This window comes from Dermacentor variabilis, chromosome 2 (assembly GCF_050947875.1).
Source record: "Dermacentor variabilis isolate Ectoservices chromosome 2, ASM5094787v1, whole genome shotgun sequence".
Lineage (NCBI taxonomy): Eukaryota > Metazoa > Arthropoda > Arachnida > Ixodida > Ixodidae > Dermacentor > Dermacentor variabilis.
Genome location: NC_134569.1, coordinates 148158507 through 148176848, shown reverse-complemented (window position 1 = coordinate 148176848; position 18342 = coordinate 148158507). Strand labels below are relative to the sequence as shown.

Here is an 18342-nt window from a genome sequence, read left to right as displayed (position 1 = left end):
TCGCTAGAGAGCTGGCTTCACCACAATTTCATCAGTGGTGTTTGAGCGCGCTATCGGGAACCGAAGTACAAGACTTAAGCAGGAATCTTTTTGCCAAAATATGTCTGAAATGATGTCATCACTGGCTCTACAGTGATGTATTGTAGCTGAAAGTTGAGTTTGCTGATTTTGTATTTTTTAAGCAGCATCTGTACATTCTTAAGACAGCCAGCTTAAAATTTAGTTCTTTATTTCCTCTTTGTAGGTTCAAATTCAGCAAACTTTAAAAAATATATATATGTATATATTTGCTTTATGTATAATTTTTTGATGGGAATAAATTTTTTTGATTAAAATAATTTCTGCGCAGTAATAAGATTGTGTTACAGAACTGGTTTCAGCTGTTATGAAAAATGTCATGTTAAAAGAAAGCCATGGGGTCTTGCAAAGAATTAAGTTCTGCAAAATCTTTTAGATTACAAGGAGTGGTAGTCCTTGTTCTCCATATTTGTGTCCTTGTCGTACATTTTCTGACGTGTGCAAAACGGGAGAAAAAAGGAAATAATGCAAGACATGATGCCACACCAAGTGACCATCTTGTTTTCCTTGAGGCATTCATTTTTTTTTATTACCTGTACACACTTTACAGATAGTTAGCTATTCTGAGTGACCCGCCACATTTGTCCCAGCAGCACACAGCCTTACCAAATTAGTGTTCGAGTTTGTTGGTGATGGTCCATCTTTGTCTTTGGTTTGACCTGTGCACAAAAGACAAAAGACAGATAACACACTGCTGCATTCACAATGAAAGCTTATTTGAAATGGAACATTCATATTTAGTGTACATGACCAGAAGCAAACACCCAGTTGATACAATAGTTCTAGTTACCACTTTGAACAAATTAAAAAGAACGGCAACAGTAAGGACCAAATAATTTGGAGCACCTAATAAGTAAAGTCTTTTTTGCTGAAACAATGCAAGGTGTCATTTTTGATATCCAGAATGCATGGTCAGATGTGATTTGATTTAATGATGAATTGCCTTGGTTGTTTGCACTTTCTTAGTTTTATTTTAACTAGCCTGTTGTGTGGGTGTTCGTTTCTGTCTATATAGTTAACATTTATTTTCCAACAACCTTTAGTCGCAAGAGTTCCACTGTGCCCTCTTTCTTTCCATCTCCTGTCCTGCCTGCACTGCTCCAATCAAAGGGAGCAGGGCTCAGGATTAGTTTCTTGCTTAAAGATGAGGCAGCCCTGCTTATCAGTGTTGCTCTCGCCATGTCATTACGAAGGCCCTGCATGCTGTGGAGGGCAGTGCCATGATCCACTTCCTGCCGACCACGTTGAACCAGCTTTTGAAGCTCCTTGTGAGCACAGGCAGCGAGGAGGTTGCCCTGAACACGGTGCGTGTGCTCATCCACTTGGTGACCTGCGTGCACGAGGCTGGCAGGGAGGACATTCTGCACAGCTATGTCCAGGTACGTGCCTCCCGTGGCTGGTTGGGTGGCCAAGGTGCTGCGTTGCAGATTTGATTCTGTGCGTGAAGTGCATGCATGCTGATGTTTTTGCTGCCAATCTAGGAGCCTCACACGGTGAAAATTTATTGAAGACGCATATAGACTGCTGCCAGAAATGCTTGCCAGACATGCTTTTCGTGCTTTCACATTCCTGCAAAAAAAAAAAAAAGAGTACTGCTTCCTGTACAGAAGTATATAAACGAAGAAGAGACATGCCCCGACAGTACTGCAGCGAAATGACTGCAGGTAGCAGCCATTTGCTACTACGTGGATGGCAATGATCATTGCCTGTGGTGACCTAAGAAGACTGCTCACAGTGCAAACATGTTTACTGCAACTTGAAGGAATTGAAAGGAGATTAAGAGATTCTTTAGCCTGACCTCACATACCAAGAGCCTTCTAAACACCTTCTTGAGGAAGTGAACAAGATGTGCGCTGCAGCTGAAAAGAAACAACACGGAAGGCGGAGCTTATCCCTCTGCAGACATACCATTCTCATTTGTTTCTCTCAAGCACCAAAACCCTGTCATCCCAGGGGGAAGTAAGTTCATCCCACTGTAGCATTTTAGTGAGTCGAAGGCTAATACAGTTGTCAGCAATATGAGAGAGAACACAGATTTGAGTTTTAAGTAGGAGTGTGCAGATATTTGAAAATTTCTAATATTATTGAATATTATATTTTTAATATTCATATTTATTCGAATATTTGATTGGATGTGAATATTCGAAACAACTCGAATATATTGCTGATTGTGCAGAGGAAAACATGGTTCTTAACGTTTATTTCCAACTAATCTAAGAAGGTGCATCTCATTTTGTGCTGAATTTTGCTATAATTTCATGCTGCTGGTGAAATTTCGCCTGTAGAACACACTTAGCCACTGGACGTATAAGCTCTGCAGAAAAGCCAGCTTCTCAGTAGCAATGGCCACGGGTTTGCGAATAGCGAGAGGCCTCTCTTATGCAGGTTCCACCCCCACTCATGGGCTTATAACTTGACAGCAAATGTGATACGTGAAGGCTGGTACAGGGTCAAATTCCTCTGAGTTTACAGGAAATTGATTCGGTATAATAAGCCACAGAATGGCGAGAACAAAAAACTAGCAGAAATTATCCAATTTCCCAAAGCTAACACGAGCCAAATACGCAATCTTTTAGTATAATGGCTTAATAGTTTAGTTTTTTAACCAATGACAATGTCATCGCAATGTTCAAAAATGTTAAATTATACCAACTTGCTAATAAATGCATGTGCATATCATTATTTGATATTTGATTTGATATTCTATACTGAGTATTCATATTCGATTTGTATTAGAACAATTTTATGTTCGCACACCTCTAGTTTCAAGCAATGATTTCTTGTGATCTTTGTATTTGCATTTGAAATGTTGACATGTAACCAGAAGCTGTCCCATTGCACATTTAGTCTCATTGAACACATTTATGTGGAGTATGTGTATTTAGCTGCTATGACTTTTCAAATCAATTTGAGTGTTCCCTTTCATGTTGCTTGAGGGGGTACATTGTAGCAACAAGGAGGAAAAGGATCAGATTATGTAATTTGGTGGTAAATTGTAAACTTGCTCCCTTTGAGGTGCACTTGCCACTGCATTCTTGACCTGTCAAAGACTATGGTGATTAGTGCAACGCTGGGGGGAACATGTTCTTAGTTGTTGCACAGTCTATTCAGGAATGAAACTTCTGGTAAGGCCGACTGTTGCACAAATAGAAATGCCAGGTATACGTGACTCTTCTTGCTAGACTGCTGGCTCATATGGACTTGAATTTCACACAGAGGCAGTGTTTTGCAGTAAGTTTAATTTATTGCTATGTCTTCGAACTTTGTTTACCAGTTTCATCCACAATAAATCTGAAGTGTGTGCTGTCTCCAGTGGTGCCACTAAAAAATTTTTGATTCTGCAGACACAGATTAGCGGCACCATCTGTCACTGAGCTTATAACTTGACAGCAAATGTGATACGTGAAGGCTGGTACAGGGTACAAGTACAGTAGCTGTCACTGCTATGCTGTTTTCTGTGTTTGAGTGCACATTAAAAAACTTCAGGTGGTCAAAATTAATCGGGAGTCCACCACTATGGCGTGCACCTCATAATCATATCGTTATTTTAGCATGTAGCACCCCAGAATTTAATTTTGTGATATTTAAAACTGGCTAGTAAAGCCCAGAAACAAAGTGTTAAACCACACACTATATGTGCGAAGTTTGTGCAGAAATTAGCCAGTTGTTTAGCTGGAAAAGTCACGTGCAGCTGATGCTCGTATTCATTCAACACACAGCTATCCTTGCTCTCCATTCTCCTTACCTGTGCATGCCCTTCTTTCCATTTCCAGTACATGTTTGTGACTGAGCCTCCCCAAGGCTCGCAGCAGGCGACGGTGCATGAAGAGTTGACAAAAGCCCTCTCATCACTGCTGGGCCCGGATAATGCTGACTTCCTGGTGGTGCACAAGTTTCTGCACCAGTCATGGTTCTTCTTCCAGATCCTTGCAAAGTCCATGGCTCAGCATCTGATGAACACGGACCGCATCAAGGTGTGTAGGTCTCACCACCACTTATTGCTGCGCTCGTATGTCTTGCAGTCATTCAAATAGGTTCAGCAGTGCTGTCAAATTTCATTTAGGGGAAAGGTGCTGTGCTGTGTGCTCTTTCCCAGCGTGAAATTGTGTTAGTAAATGTTGAAGGTAATCAGAATCGGCTGCCTAGGTTTGTCCATTGGTGTAGCGGTGTTACAAGGTTTGGTCAGATAATTTGCAATTAAGTCATCAATAGGCCACCACTGGTTTATTATAAAGCAAGTTAAGATACATGAATAGTCTGATAAGGGGCTGCAAATGTCACTGGGATTGTACTGTGAATTCTCGCAGGACTGCTGCAGCATTGTGATGGCCTTTTACGCATTCCACCTGAGTGCATGCCCATGCATGCCTCAAAGGCATGACATATGCTCTAAATTTCAAAGGCAGGTTCACTGTGGCAAAGGGTTTTCCATTCTGGTGAGCAAGGGGAGTAACAAACAAACTTGGATGAGGAAAGAAACCAAACCACATACTTCATGGCTGCTGAAGTGTGCTAGATGCAGATGGGTGTAATATGCATATGGCACTCAGGTTAGATGGGGGCTGCAGTTCATGATGTGCGATTCAGGATCCACTGCTTGTTGTGATCTCGTGGATTAAGGTAGGCCGATTTAGGCGAAGGTGCTCACATAAAGCTGTTTTGCTGCAGAACATCTAATTATCATTAACGGTGCAGCATTCCAACCTTTTCGTTCGATGTACATGTTAACTCCCACTCCCCCTTTTGACAAGGTTGTTTTTTACTTGTAAGTTATTAAAAAATAGTTTGTGTTGCTGAATTAGTTCTGTACACGGCAGCAAGTTCCTAGTTCAGCACATACCTGCGCTGCTGCTAGCTGTCTACAAGAGCTAAGATAAGCATCTGGTGTGGGTTGAGCACATGATGTGTATAGAATGATAATGACATCTCCAAAACCCTATCATGAACATGTGCAAGAAACATAAGTGTTGTGACTGCATGCTAGTGCATGCCTGGGAAAGTGAGCAGAAAGAAAGTAAAAGTACGAATATATGCCAGGGACACTGTGAAAATGAAAATCAATAGACTTGCATCATGGCAAACCTCATCATTTTTAAGCAATGACTTTGATATGGCTGAAAAGGGCATTGCAGATTAATAAGGGTATGGGAATTTTATGCCTGCAGCAGTGAAAAACATGATTATAAACAAAGCAGTCACAGTGGGTTCATTATAAAAATAAAAACAGTCCTATTTGTCTGAAAAAAGAATGCTTTAAGGTCTCTGTCATTGGTGGACAGTGTTCGTCTGTGCAGTGTCCAAGTGTTATAATATGTTCCTAAGTGCCTCATGCTCTGGTGTATCTGCTGTTCATTACAATCCTGTACAGAAGTAAGCATTGCATACCTTCAAAGGAAAGAAACGCCTGATTCTCACCGCCAAGGCCGTTTTGGCTGCACTCGTAAGCATGCAGACTGTGGCAGCAGAAGTTTGCCTTCTGTTTGGAATACTAGTTTGGAGAGTACATTTATTCACTCAACTGCTTGTTTTTCGTGTAAGTGTGGTACACATGTGTGTGTCATGTTTTTGTGTGCGTCATTGCTGTACACCATGCACAACCATGTGTGTAGGCTAGGCCTTGAACACACATCTGACGTATGCTCATGTTTAATGGGCTTATGTGTGTGGTTGGTGTGCATAGTGAATATCCATCTGTGTAAATAAGGAATCCACATACCGTATTTACACGATTGTAAGTCGGCTCGAATGTAAGTCGACCCCCCATATCGTGTGAGACAGGGGGAAAAAAGGAAAGCATACCCGAGGGCACATTTCATAAGAAAAATTTTAGTAGCTGGCATGGGCACTGGACTACTCGCCTTCACTTATGCTATCATCCTCACTAGTGATGCCATCGTCATCACTGCTACGGTCCCACAGTGCATCATCGTCCAACGAAATTCTACATTTGGCAAACGACCGCACTACGACGTCTTGTGGAACAGCAGCCCACATTGAATGCGCCCAACCACACGCAGCCGTCAGGGAGGCTCTTTTGAAAGGTCCAGTTGGCGTAAGTTCGCGGTCTTCTGCTGCCAGCCACTTGTTGTACTCACAGCAGGGCAGGTCCTTAAAAGGCAAAGATCCAGGCTTGTTTCATGACCATGTCGCACTTCACTGGCAGGGACCAATCACATATTTCAGCAACGTATGCCGCAAGCTAGGCCTACAGCTCCAGAAAGCGTCCCGGCTTCGGCCCGTGGGAAATTTTTCGCTTGCTGTCGCAGGTGAAAATTTTGCTTCGCTGCAGTCGCCACTCTCGCACCACCTGTTCAGAAACATCGAACTAACAGCCCGCTGCGCAGTGATTTGTTTCATAGCGTAAAGGATGGCAGCCCTCTTGAACGCTGCTGTGAACGAGCGCCGAAGGTGTAGTGGGCCTGGAGCATTCATGACTACTGAAGAAGCATGGAAGTAGCACGTAGCTGGCAGTCGACTCTAATGCATCAAACTGAGAGCTACGTGAGCGGTGTCTGCTCTTCCATGGAGTATCAATACTCCCTGCAAGCACCGCCGTTCTGGGAGTGCCATCGCGAATGGAACAGCGGCACTTCCATCAACTATCGACACCCCCCTATGAGCGTTGTGTGCACTGTGAAACTCTAAAAAATTGAAAAAACGAACGAACATGCAGGATAGTGAGAACTACGGGTAGGGCCATAGAGCAAACATAAAATTGTAACTACATTGTATCTCTCCTGATATCGTGTTGGTCTCGCTTTTCTGGCGGTGCCATGTTTTGGTTTCGATTAAAAGTCGACCCCTCACTTCAGATTTTGAAATAAAAAAAAAAATAGGTCGACTTACAATTGTGTAAATACGGTAACTTGCAGTCACACAATATCTGTCATATTATTAATGGTGCGTAGCATGTGCACTGCACAGTACAGCCCCCTGTTATAGGGAACACATGTTTGGCTGCCAGTTACAACTCAAGCACACAGAGGCATGCAGATCATATTTTAGTGCACAGATGTCAGCCTAAACTGACTAAGTGGGTGCATAGCTGTGAATGAACAAAAAAAAAAGAAGAAAAAAGAGAAAACATTGTAAAGACACTTAAGCAAGTCAAGAAGTGCCCTAGAGCACTTTTTCCCTTGTGTAAGTGTTTGTTGACTGGTTTCCTGTTCATTTGCAACTAACCAATACTATCAGCCGTTTCTTTTTTTCTCGTAATGTTGAAGTGTTTCATTTATGTTGACCTCATCAGCCAGGTGTTCTCTGAACAGTAGTACTATACACTGCGCATATGTATCACTGACTCACACTGTAGTATATCACACTGTCGTTACATTTCCCCCTCTTCTTTTCCCTGTCCCTCTCCATCAGTCCACACCCATGCAAAGCAGATGTTTTCAAGTTTTCTTTTCTAAAGCCTTTCACATTCTCTGTCATGCAAACAACAGAGAGGTTATGATGTGTTGTGCTGAGTTCTCTTAGTTTTTGCAGAACAAGTGTGCATTAGTCCTCGGTACGTGTTTCATGCCTTTTGTAATTGCGGCTGTTTGCCTTGCGCACTGACGCACTTTCCTTGCCGCTTTGTCTGACAACTCGTCTCCTTCCAGATGCAGCGCCACGAGCGCTTCTCCAAGGAGTACCACAACCGGGTGCGTACGCTGGTGCAGTGCCTGATTCCACACATCATGCAGAAGCACAGGGACCAGCGCAACGAGACGAGGCATGCCAACCAGGGCCTGGCTCATTTCCTCAAGGTGTGCTTTTCCACTCGGTCACTTGATGTGTGATTTGAAGAAAGAGGCATCAATTTTGAGGAGCATTAAATGAGAATATCAAGTTGAGCTGAAATGTGATAAACCAAAGTTTGAAGGTACTCATACAATCACTTTCATGAAAGGGAAAACTGTGATCCACCCAACTGTAACACGAAGCTGTACCTTTGTTGCTCTATGCTAAAGTCGGGTGGATGACACTCTTCCATTTCAGGAACCTTCCTGCACCTTGCAGGCTTCCACAGAACTGATTTGCCATCGTCACCTCTACCAAAAACAAGCTTCTTATATAAGCGAGGAAATGATTCTATGTGCAGTGACATTCTGTGCCAAATGAAATGACTTGAGGCTTTCTTGACGTTTGTTAAGGTTGTTGCGTTTTCGTTTGGCTAAGCGGAGGATTGCTGCAAGCTAGATGGTACATACTGTAGTCAAAATAATGCAAACACACGAGAGATGAGGTAAGACAACACAGCACTATATGCTGTCCATTTCCTTATATAGTTTCATGCATTCATGCTGTTTTGACTATGTCACTTGGCTAGCAGTTAGCCTGTTAAAAAGTTTCAGTAAGGAAGTGGGAGCCTTTTTTGTTCTACAATCATGTTTATATTTATCCGCTGTCTTAGCCAAACCAGGCAGTTGTTTGTCTTAGCTAGTATGCTCTGCTATAATATACTTGTCTCAAAATTGTCTAGATTTCTTTTTTATTACTTGTAGTGATGTATCCTAATTATGGACAAATAGGGAAGGCTTACATTTTGGTTTGAGCATATAGGAACAGCCTTTCTCTTCTTTCCTAATCCTCAGAAATGCTTTTCCTTGATGGACCGTGGCTTTGTGTTCAAGCTCATCAACCTTTATTTGGAGAAGTTCAAGTCTGGTGATGAAATGGTATGTGCCGACGTGTTTTGGGCCGTGTCCAAATGTGATTATTTGTTTCATACTTTTCTACTGATATAATCTAAGTGTGACATTTGCCTTTGCATGAACAAAGTTTTTGACTGCCATTTTATATGTGCCACTAATAGGTGGCTCATACAAATGTATGCCAGACATATATGAATTTTGTATGTGTCACTTCTTTATGTGCTATGTTTAACAGTACCAACACCACATTTATTTGAACCTAAGGCACACCTATTTTTCGAGAAAATTGGTCCGTAAATTGTCTGCACGTTGCAATTGGATATGAAATCAAAACTGTATTCGTGGCTTTGGCAACAGCCTAACCACAGAGCCATCAGATACAGCATCATCGCCATCACAGAGCATGCTATTGATGCGAAGGTTGTTGTTGGTTCATATTGAGCTCCACTGCGATCTAAAGTGGTATACCTGACAAATAACTTTTGGCGATATGTGCAATCACTGTAGTGATATTTCGAGCGACTCAGCACCAGACGCGTCGGCGTAGTCAGTAACCAGCATTTCTGGCTCTGTGCCAAGGTTGCTATCTGCGAACAGTACCAGAAACACTGTCACACATGTACTTCGACAGGTCCGATGCAGTCTTGTGAAACTGATAGCAGTACAGTTAAACCTTGATATAACGAAGTCGGTAAAATCGTCAATTTGCTTCGTTATATCGAAATTTCATTGTATTGAAATTCGACCTTTTATGCAAATAAGTACAGTTGCCAATCCTTTTACACGGAAAGGGGCTGCAGAATTTTCCAAATTATCGGGCAATCGAAAAAAACTAATTTGAATAAGAAAGCAATTCATTTTGGTAAATTTAATAGATGGCGACGAATGATACGGTTTCGTGCCACATACCGTATTTACCCGCGTATAACCCGCCCCTGCGTATAACCCGCACCCCTAACTTTGAACTCGGCGGAAAAAAAAAAAAAAACTCGCGTATAACCCGCACGTTTACCTGAAAAAAAAAATGAGCGCTAGAAAGATGCAACTCACACTCAATGATCATTTCGTTTTCAGAACATTTATTCAAACGACCGCCACCACGTCACTGGTTATCCGATTCTTAATCGTCGCCGCTCTCACTACTGCCATCCGAGGCTTCATCGCCACTCTCAAAGACGTAGTCGTCCTCGGAACCATCCAGACTATTACTGATCGCACATTTTTTAAAGCTTTTGCGCACCAAATCGGCCGGTATCGCTTTCCACGCATCCACGATCCACTGGCACAGCAATGGAATATCAGGCCTTCGCACGCGTCCCGTCGGTGTGAGGGCGTAAATGCCGTCGGCCATCAACTGGGCATACAGCCGCTTCACGTGTGCCTTGAACGGCTTGTTCAGGCACACGTCGAGTGGCTGTAGCATGGACGTCATGCCGCCAGGTATTATGACGAGGTCGGTGCTGGTCTCGGCAAGGCGAGCCTTCACCGCATCAGTGCAGTGGCCTCTGAAGGAATCTAGTACGAGCATCGACCGGCGTGCCAGCAAGGCACCTGGTCTTCGCTCCCAGATTACTCGAAGCCAGTCACCGACTCGGCCACTGTTCATCCACGAATTTTCTTCCGCACGCACAACGATTCCTGGGGGCAGTGGAATGCCAGGTGGCGTCTTGCGTTTGAAAATGACATAGGGGCGCAGTTTCGTGCCGTCAGCCAAAGCGCATAGCATGACTGTGCAGCGCAGCTTGGCATTTCCGCCGGTCAGCACGCTGACTGATTTGGAGCCCTTTTTTTCCATGGTCGTGTCCATCGGCATCTCAAAGTACACAGGTGTTTGATCAGCATTTCCCACCTGAGACAGCAAATAGCTGTGCTCCTTCCGAAGTGCGATCACATATCGTTGAAAGTTCAACAACTTTTCCTCGTAGGCTTCAGGAAGCCGCTGGCACATGGTTGTTCGCCGCCGCATAGAAAATCCATGTCTTCGCATGAAGCGCTGAAGCCATCCACGGCTTGCACGAAACTCACGTGGAATGTTCAATTCCCGGGCCAACTTCAGGGCTTCCATTTGCGCCATCTCAGTCGAAACAGCGTGGCCACGACTTCTCTGCTCCTCAATGAACTTCGCAAGCTGCGTCTCGAGGTGGGGGTACGCGCCAGTCTTCGGACCCCGAAACGCTCGCCTGTTCCGGTTCGTTGCTTCGAGACTCTCTTTTTTCTTCCTCCAGTCGCGAATGCACGACTCGTCGACGTCATGCTGTCTTGCAGCAGCTCTGTTGCCGATTTCTTCGGCAGCGGCTATAATCTTTAGCTTCTCTTTCGCTGTGAAACACTGCCGTCGAGTCGCACTCATGATGCCAAAACAAAGCAGGCAAACAGTGCAAACTGGGGTAAGTACACTAAACAGCGCCTAACGCGAGGCTCAACAATGCTGGCCTTTCGTTGGCCCTTCATCGGCTTGACAAGCGTCGATGACGATGGGGATGGCGGACTACACGGGGAGGCCGCCGCACATTGCGGTGAAGCCGACCCCCCCCCCCTCCCAAGGAAAAAATTCGCAGATAACCCGCACCCCCACTTTTTAAACGCGTTTTTTCACATTTTGGTGCGGGTTATACGCGAATAAATACGGTACGTTGACGACATCTTCTCGATGGTACGCATAACGTGAAGCCAGTCACACTTTCACATGCACACCACCCTCGTGGCTGATAGTGTTGCCCGCACTGGGACGACGCTATCAGGAAAAGCGTTGGCAGCAGGGAGTGAAGCTTCATCTGCCTCTCGCTTCAACGGGTCACCGAAACGTGAGATTATGCAACCTCCAGTACTAAACGCGTGGGAAGACAGCTTACATGGTGCCACGCCATTTCGGCACACCCACTCCTTGCACACGCTGCAGATTACCTCTAAAGCAGGGCGCGCAGCTGCGTATGCGCTCAGCTGCACTTACAGCCATGCGCAGCCACAGCCGAGGGTCGCACCAACTTACCCTCCCACTCCATCCACCTCCCCTTGCATGCACTTGATAGCGTTACCACGAGCTCGCACCCCTCCCTCTCTTTCCCTTTGCTTGCACAGGAAGGCGTCACTCGAGAACCATCTCTCTTGTCTCACCCGTGCACACTTTCACTCATACATAAAGCACACAGCAAGTGTGGCACAACAAGATCTTATCGCATTTGAACTTTATACGGAACAAGATGCGTCTCCACTTTGTTGGTCGCTGTTGTCACGCGGTGCGCAATTTGAGAGGTGTATTTGCAAGCAGCCGATTGTACTTCAATCAAGTTTCCATTTATTGTCTCGGCATTCTTTTGCGGCGGGAGGGAAATTTCATTATCTTGAAACCGCATATAAACGCGCTTTGTTATATGGAGGTTCCAGCTACATGGTGTTGTATGGACAAGAGGTTATGAAAAGCTAAATACTTTTTTTTATCGAGAATTTCGTTATGTTGAAGTTCATTATATCGAGGTTTAACTGTATCTCCAAAAGTGATAACTCGAGGATACCGCCCCTGTGATCTTTGCATCTGTGGCCAACGATGCACAAATGGCAACAACGACACGCCACTTTTATTAGTAAAGCTGAGTAAATTGAGGTAAACTCTGCATGTCTCATTTTTTTTTTTCATTGTGAATGGGAAGGGCACGCTATATTTTTCTTTTATGGATCAGCAGCATGCTACATTCAAGCGCACTTATATTTTCTTACTTTAATTTGTGAAAATTGGGTACGCTTTAGATACGGGGGCACGTTGGAACCGGGTAAATACTATGATACACAACCACTTTCATAGCAGCTACCTTTGCCAGTCCTTACATTTCTTCAAATTCTTGCACTGGGTACTCCAGTTGGTTGTAATAGAAAACGGTCTACTTTTCTATGGGCTGACATTTCTAGTTTCACTTGCTGTGTACCAGAGTTGATAGGCAAGCTAAGTAAACAAAACATTCGTTTTGCTCTTATAAATCTTCTGGTTGTTGTGTACAGGAAACAGCTGAGATCTGCTGAGCGCACAAAACTGGCCTTTAGTCAACACTGAACATGTGAGGAAACAATAGGACTGATGTATTCCACGAAGTCCCTTTGCTCGTTTCTGTTTCTTTCTTATCCGTCATTCACAACTGACCGAGCTGGTAAAAACACAGGGGGAGAGCACCACTCCACCTACTTTACCCCAGGCTCGCAAAAACGAATAGCAGAGGGGTAGAATCATTGCATTGTCCCAGGCTGGAACTCGTATTAAGTTCTTTCATAGTTTACACTTCTCTTCTGAAAAGTCTAAACTTTCTTGCACAAAAGTTTAAGCTTTATTAAAAGTAGCCTGTCGTTTCTGACTGAACGGAGTGTTTAGTGCAGACGACAGGCGCGCTGGTTCCTTCTTTTCCTTTTTCGCTGAGCTTTGCTGGTCTGCAGTTTATATGCCCAAGATAATTTGGTTCCCCCTTTTTTCCAGGAACTTCATTGCTACAAGTTTGACTTTCTGGAAATTATCTGCTCACACGAACATTTCATTGCACTGAACCTACCTTCCTTGAAAGGTGCTTACAGCCGAGGACACTCAAAGAATTCTAAAGGTATTGACAAGCGTTACCTTCCTTTCTTTTTTTTTCTTTTCTTTTTTAAATATATTTTTGTTGACTTCTGTTTATATTGCTTGTTGTTGCACTGATGTCGGTGTTGTGTACATGTATTTCTTCTCTCTATTCTTGCTTAGCAGTGTGAATTTTTGTGTTTTAACCACCGAAAATACCTTGTGTTTTTTACCACATTGTGTCCCCTCTTGCTGATGTCCTCTCCGTCTTCTTGCCATATTTTGCTGCCCTTAAAAAACGGGAAGCAGAAATTCTGTGGGACAAAATTAATTTACGTAGTTCGGTCGTATTAAACGTCGTATTACATACGACGTTTATGTAATATATTCCGTACCACAAAGTATGGGCATAATGTGGTTTTTATACACACCTTTACCTTGCCAGATTCTTTTTTTTTTTTTCTGCAAGGCTATAAGCAGGGAAATGATTATCCAGGTATGGTAGTCAGTAGACTGCATCTTCAGCTCGCGAGTGTTATTTTGACTATTTACTGCTATGATGTCACAGCAGTCAAGTTTATAAAGCCCGCTAATGACATAGTGCCTTCTTATTTTTATTGCAGCTTCAGATTCAGTTTGTAGATATCTGATGTACTATGAAGATAAGCGTTGACTGAAGCTGTTGAGAGTGTTTGTATTTGCACCATTTGATGATAATTAGGAGCCACACTTTTCTCTTTCTCACCCACTCTTTGTGCAGTACGTTCAGCTCAGTGATGTGCTCATTGTTTTGCACATGAACACTTTATAGCTTTCTTATCACCGCAGTTGTTTGTCTGCATACTGCTTGCACATACACCTGTACATAGAAAACATCCTCACATTTTTTTCCTTACTGAAAGCACAGACACAGCGGGCTTAGTGAACTTTACAAGCATTTTTGCACTTGCATACATATATGCACTCTGTTGGCTCACTTAGTGTTCTTGCATCCACTTAGTATTAACATAGAACATTCAGATATTTATTTTATAAGGAACTTAAAGGGACACTAAAGGCAAATAGCAAGTCAAGCTAAGGTGATAGATTATTGCTCGAAAACGTCTAAAGCATCAATATGATCACGAGCAGAGCCTTAATAATCGAGAAATTCAGGTAAAAATGCAGGACGTGATTGGAGACTCCCCCGGGACATTCAACAACTTGCCTGATGACAAAAGCACTCCGCAGTTAAATTTCACTAGTACTCAACCACTGCTTGCAAAAAGCATCCTTGTATTGTATTATAAGACGAAATAAAATGCTACTAGTCCAGTTCTATTTCATTTTTAGAAAAAAGAACTCATTGAAATTACCCTTGACAGCGACGCGGGCGGTCTAAAGGTTTCGTTTTCGCTCGAATCTGCACCCCCACGCTTTGGCTTTCAGTAGTTTCGTTATCGTGTAGTGCTGCGCTGGTTTCACTGGCTCACAAAACTCGTACAAAATACAAGTAACACGGACTTCAACTTCAGTGTGATGTCCTGGGATGCCTGAGCGGTCTACGCCACTTGACCAAAAAGCAGCTGTAGCGGCAAATCCATTGCTCTGTCTTGCCTCAGTACCGCCGTCTGTCAGGCGCCGTTTTACTCGCCGACGGCAGCAAAGGGCGTATGCAACTTCACCACTCCCCCGGTTGGGAGGCGGGAGATTTGAATTGCGAAAAAGGTATTCGGACCCTTCAGATGAAATTTTCTTGTACACTAAGTCTTTTCTTGGCACGAAACAAGCGTTGTGAGGTTTCTGGAATGGTATTTAAATAGTCCACATCGACTTAGTATTTGCCTTTAGTGTCCCTTTAACATAAATGCCTCTGGCAGCTGTTGCTATGAGGTATTCTGAGGTATTGAGGTTACTGTAATACTAGATGATTTCATTGACACATTTCACACTGATGCTAGCTGGCAAACTAGGAAGAGGTCATACAGTAAAACCTCGATCATATGTTCTGGAAAAAGAAATGCAAGTAAAAAACATACTAACTGGGAAGGCGTACGATCTGAAGCCGCTAATAAATTTGACAAGCCCAACTGTATTCTATAGTTGACACCTATGTAATGTGAAGTGTGCGCGAATCGCTGCAGCATGAGATGCCGACGTGCACCGAGCTGATGGGGCGATGCTGGATGCTGCCGAAGCGAAACATCACGTATGCCCACATCATGCTGCCGGCAGCAGGGAATGGCAGCACGTTCGGATTATCGCTTACTAAAAGCATGCAGTACGGTACCAATGGCACTACGCACCACGCGCTGTGGAACAGATAGGTGAAGATGCTTTTCCCAATAGGTTTGGTGGCGATAGCTGTGAATGCGGCATGCAACGACCTGAGCAGAGATTTGTTGGTACCGGAATAAGAAACTGTGCGCGCTGTCGTTTTCATGCGAGACAGGCGGCTATATACTGTTCTCGATCGCACACGCCTCGCACCTTTTCTTGTTCGCATAGAATCTAGTGCTGGAAAATGTTTACGATTGCAGTCTGCAGCAGGGAATTACGGCACATTTTGGTTATCGCCTATTAAAAGCATGCACTATGCTTTTGATGGCACCAAACTCTGTGAAACAGATAGGCGAAGATGCTTATCACAATAGGATTGGCGGTGATAGCTTTGAGTGCTGCGTGCAACGACCCCAGAGAAGATTTGCTGGTGCCAGAATGAGAAACTGAGTGCGTGCCGTCGTTCTTACGTGAGAAGGGCGGGCGAGTATTGCGGTGAAGCTGCCATGGCAGGCAGCTATACACTGTTTTTGATTGCGTGCGCCTCCCACATTTTCTTCTTTACATGGAATGTAGCGGACAAAAAACAGATCATACAATCACAGTTTGGCAATGTACTGAATGTTGATGTTGAAAAATTTTGTTTTTTTGGGAACGTATGAACTGGTAAAAAATGAGTGTAACTCTATGGGGTCATTTTCTGTGTTCTCGACTGTGAACGTTTACGCTGGGAAAGCGTACTTAATGGGAACATATCAACGAGGTTCTACTGTAATTGTGCAATTTTCAGTATTGTTGATGCAATAGATTAGGTTAGGTTGTAGGCCCCTTCTAATCCATTCCCGGAGCCACATGAAATCATGAATACACAGAGGTGCATATAGCGCAGTGCTTTTCTTTTAGAGTAAACAGTTTAGGGGGCCATACATTGTAACTTCTTGATAGTAACATATCAAACCCTGTTGTCTCATTCTGCACTATGTTTGCATCTGCTGCGGAGCAGACGAAAGCGAGGAAGTTGCAACGGGCGGTAAGTTGCCCACTCTTGACTGGCTTGTAAACAGAGAGCATTTTTTAAGGGAAGCAGACATTTTCAAAATGGTCGAACACCCTGCACCTCCCTGATCACCCTGCCACGGCTCTTTCCTCTCTGCGTCTTTGGTGTGTCCCTATCCTGCTTGAGGCCTTCGCTTACGTGTGCGGCTCCCTCTGGTGCTGGCGTTCTCGCAACTGCTGTGACATGCACGTGCGAGATTGGTGGTCCACTGTGCGTGCAGTGTGGTGTGTGTGTGTGTGTGCGTCTTGAACTCTGGTCATTGGAGAGTAGTTGGAAGGTTACTTGGAGGGAATCGGCAACACAGCCTTGTTATTTGGACTGACACAGGGCGTGATGTTCTAAAGCTAGGCAGAAGTTACCGCAATAGCAGGCACGTCTATGTGCCTGTATGTACAAGAAGGGCTAGTGGCAGTGACAGTGTGATTCACGAGGGTGCTATTTGTGATGGCTTTCTCGTCTGTGAACGCCAAGGAAAGTGCTTGACGCCATGCGTTGCCATGACAAAGATACGAAGTGATTGAATGCAGTTGTCACCGAGTTTTCCTTTTGTGTAATTGGAAACTATCATAGTAACAAGAACACATTATAATGTAAGTTGTTATCGCCATGGTAACTCGGTGCCTATGGCGTCGCACAGCTGAACTCGAGGTTGCGGATTCGATTCTGCCTGCAGTAGCCACATTTCAAATGGGGCGCGGAGAGTGTGTGTGTGTGTGTGTGTCATGCATTGGGTGCACGTTAAAAAAGCCTCAAGTGGTCAAAATTATTCTGGAGCCCATTTTGGTGTGGCTCATAATCAGATTGTAGTTCTGACATGTAAAACACAAAAATTGTATTTAAAAATGTCAGCTGTTTACTAATGCACATTCACTGTGGTCTGCTAGGGTCTAGACATACGTCTGTAGCATTTTGAAACAAATAAAACTGACCTTTCTTTTTTTTTTTTTTTTTTGAGAGAGAGATGAGTTTCTGTTAATACTGGAAAGGCATGTTAAACGGTCTGTACATGACAGAAATTCAAGAAGAGCCAACTGGCGTTAGATTTTCTATAAGGTGAGAAAAACTTTCTGGCCAGGCGCGTAAGCTGGTTGGGAATTAAAAATTCTCACTAGAGCTTTCAGTAAAAATTAGGTTGTGCAGCACACATTGCCTGGATGTTGTGGCTGAGTTACGTTTTCCTCCAAGTAACCATAGCAAACTTTGTGTCCAGTGCAACTGTAGCTCATTAGCCGTGCTGTCTGCTGGGCTGCTGAGGGCTGAGGTAGAGGTGGCTGCTGGTGCTATTGCTGATGCTTGATTTTCAGAGGTGTGTGTAGTCGTGCCCAAGTGTGACTGGTGACCCTGCTTGCTTGTAGTCTACATTCTGTGTCACTTATTGTATGCATAGACTGTTCCTTCTAGTTTCTTTTTTTTTGTTAGTAGTAATTGATCACATGTCATTCTGTTTTATTAGCTTAGCTTGTTTGAGAAACTAAGGTGACAGGATTTTTTGCAATTGCCGGAAGTTTTGTTGGGAAACAAGTGGGATACATGCTTTTAGCTTGTGTTGAAATGTATTTAATGCTTTTTGTTTTATTGCTGTGGAGTAGCCTTTCACTTTCCCCAACAACTGTGGGCTCTGCAGAAGTATAGTACAAACACAAACCATTCTGTTTCATTGCGCAAAACAGTTCAAATTACTCTGTCATTTCGAGTCAGTCGGGCACCAAAGAGAGCAGATATTGTCAGGGATTACCTGTTTGAGCATGTAAATACTTTAAATAATGACCATT

At 43.8% G+C, this 18342-nt stretch overlaps 1 protein-coding gene across 4 annotated transcripts in view; it reads left to right on the top strand.

The window, feature by feature from the left end:
* The window catches only part of Ziz (dedicator of cytokinesis protein Ziz), a 196935-nt gene that overhangs the window by 123518 nt on the left and 55075 nt on the right, over nucleotides 1-18342 (top strand). For 3 of the 4 annotated variants that reach the window (XM_075682221.1, XM_075682222.1, XM_075682218.1), the window contains exons 23-28: nucleotides 1272-1457; nucleotides 3852-4052; nucleotides 7683-7829; nucleotides 8658-8741; nucleotides 13177-13297; nucleotides 16517-16543. In XM_075682221.1, coding sequence (XP_075538336.1) covers nucleotides 1272-1457; nucleotides 3852-4052; nucleotides 7683-7829; nucleotides 8658-8741; nucleotides 13177-13297; nucleotides 16517-16543 — 766 coding nt within the window. The remainder of the gene's footprint in view (nucleotides 1-1271; nucleotides 1458-3851; nucleotides 4053-7682; nucleotides 7830-8657; nucleotides 8742-13176; nucleotides 13298-16516; nucleotides 16544-18342) is intronic. The other variant, XM_075682219.1, reaches the window with a different exon arrangement.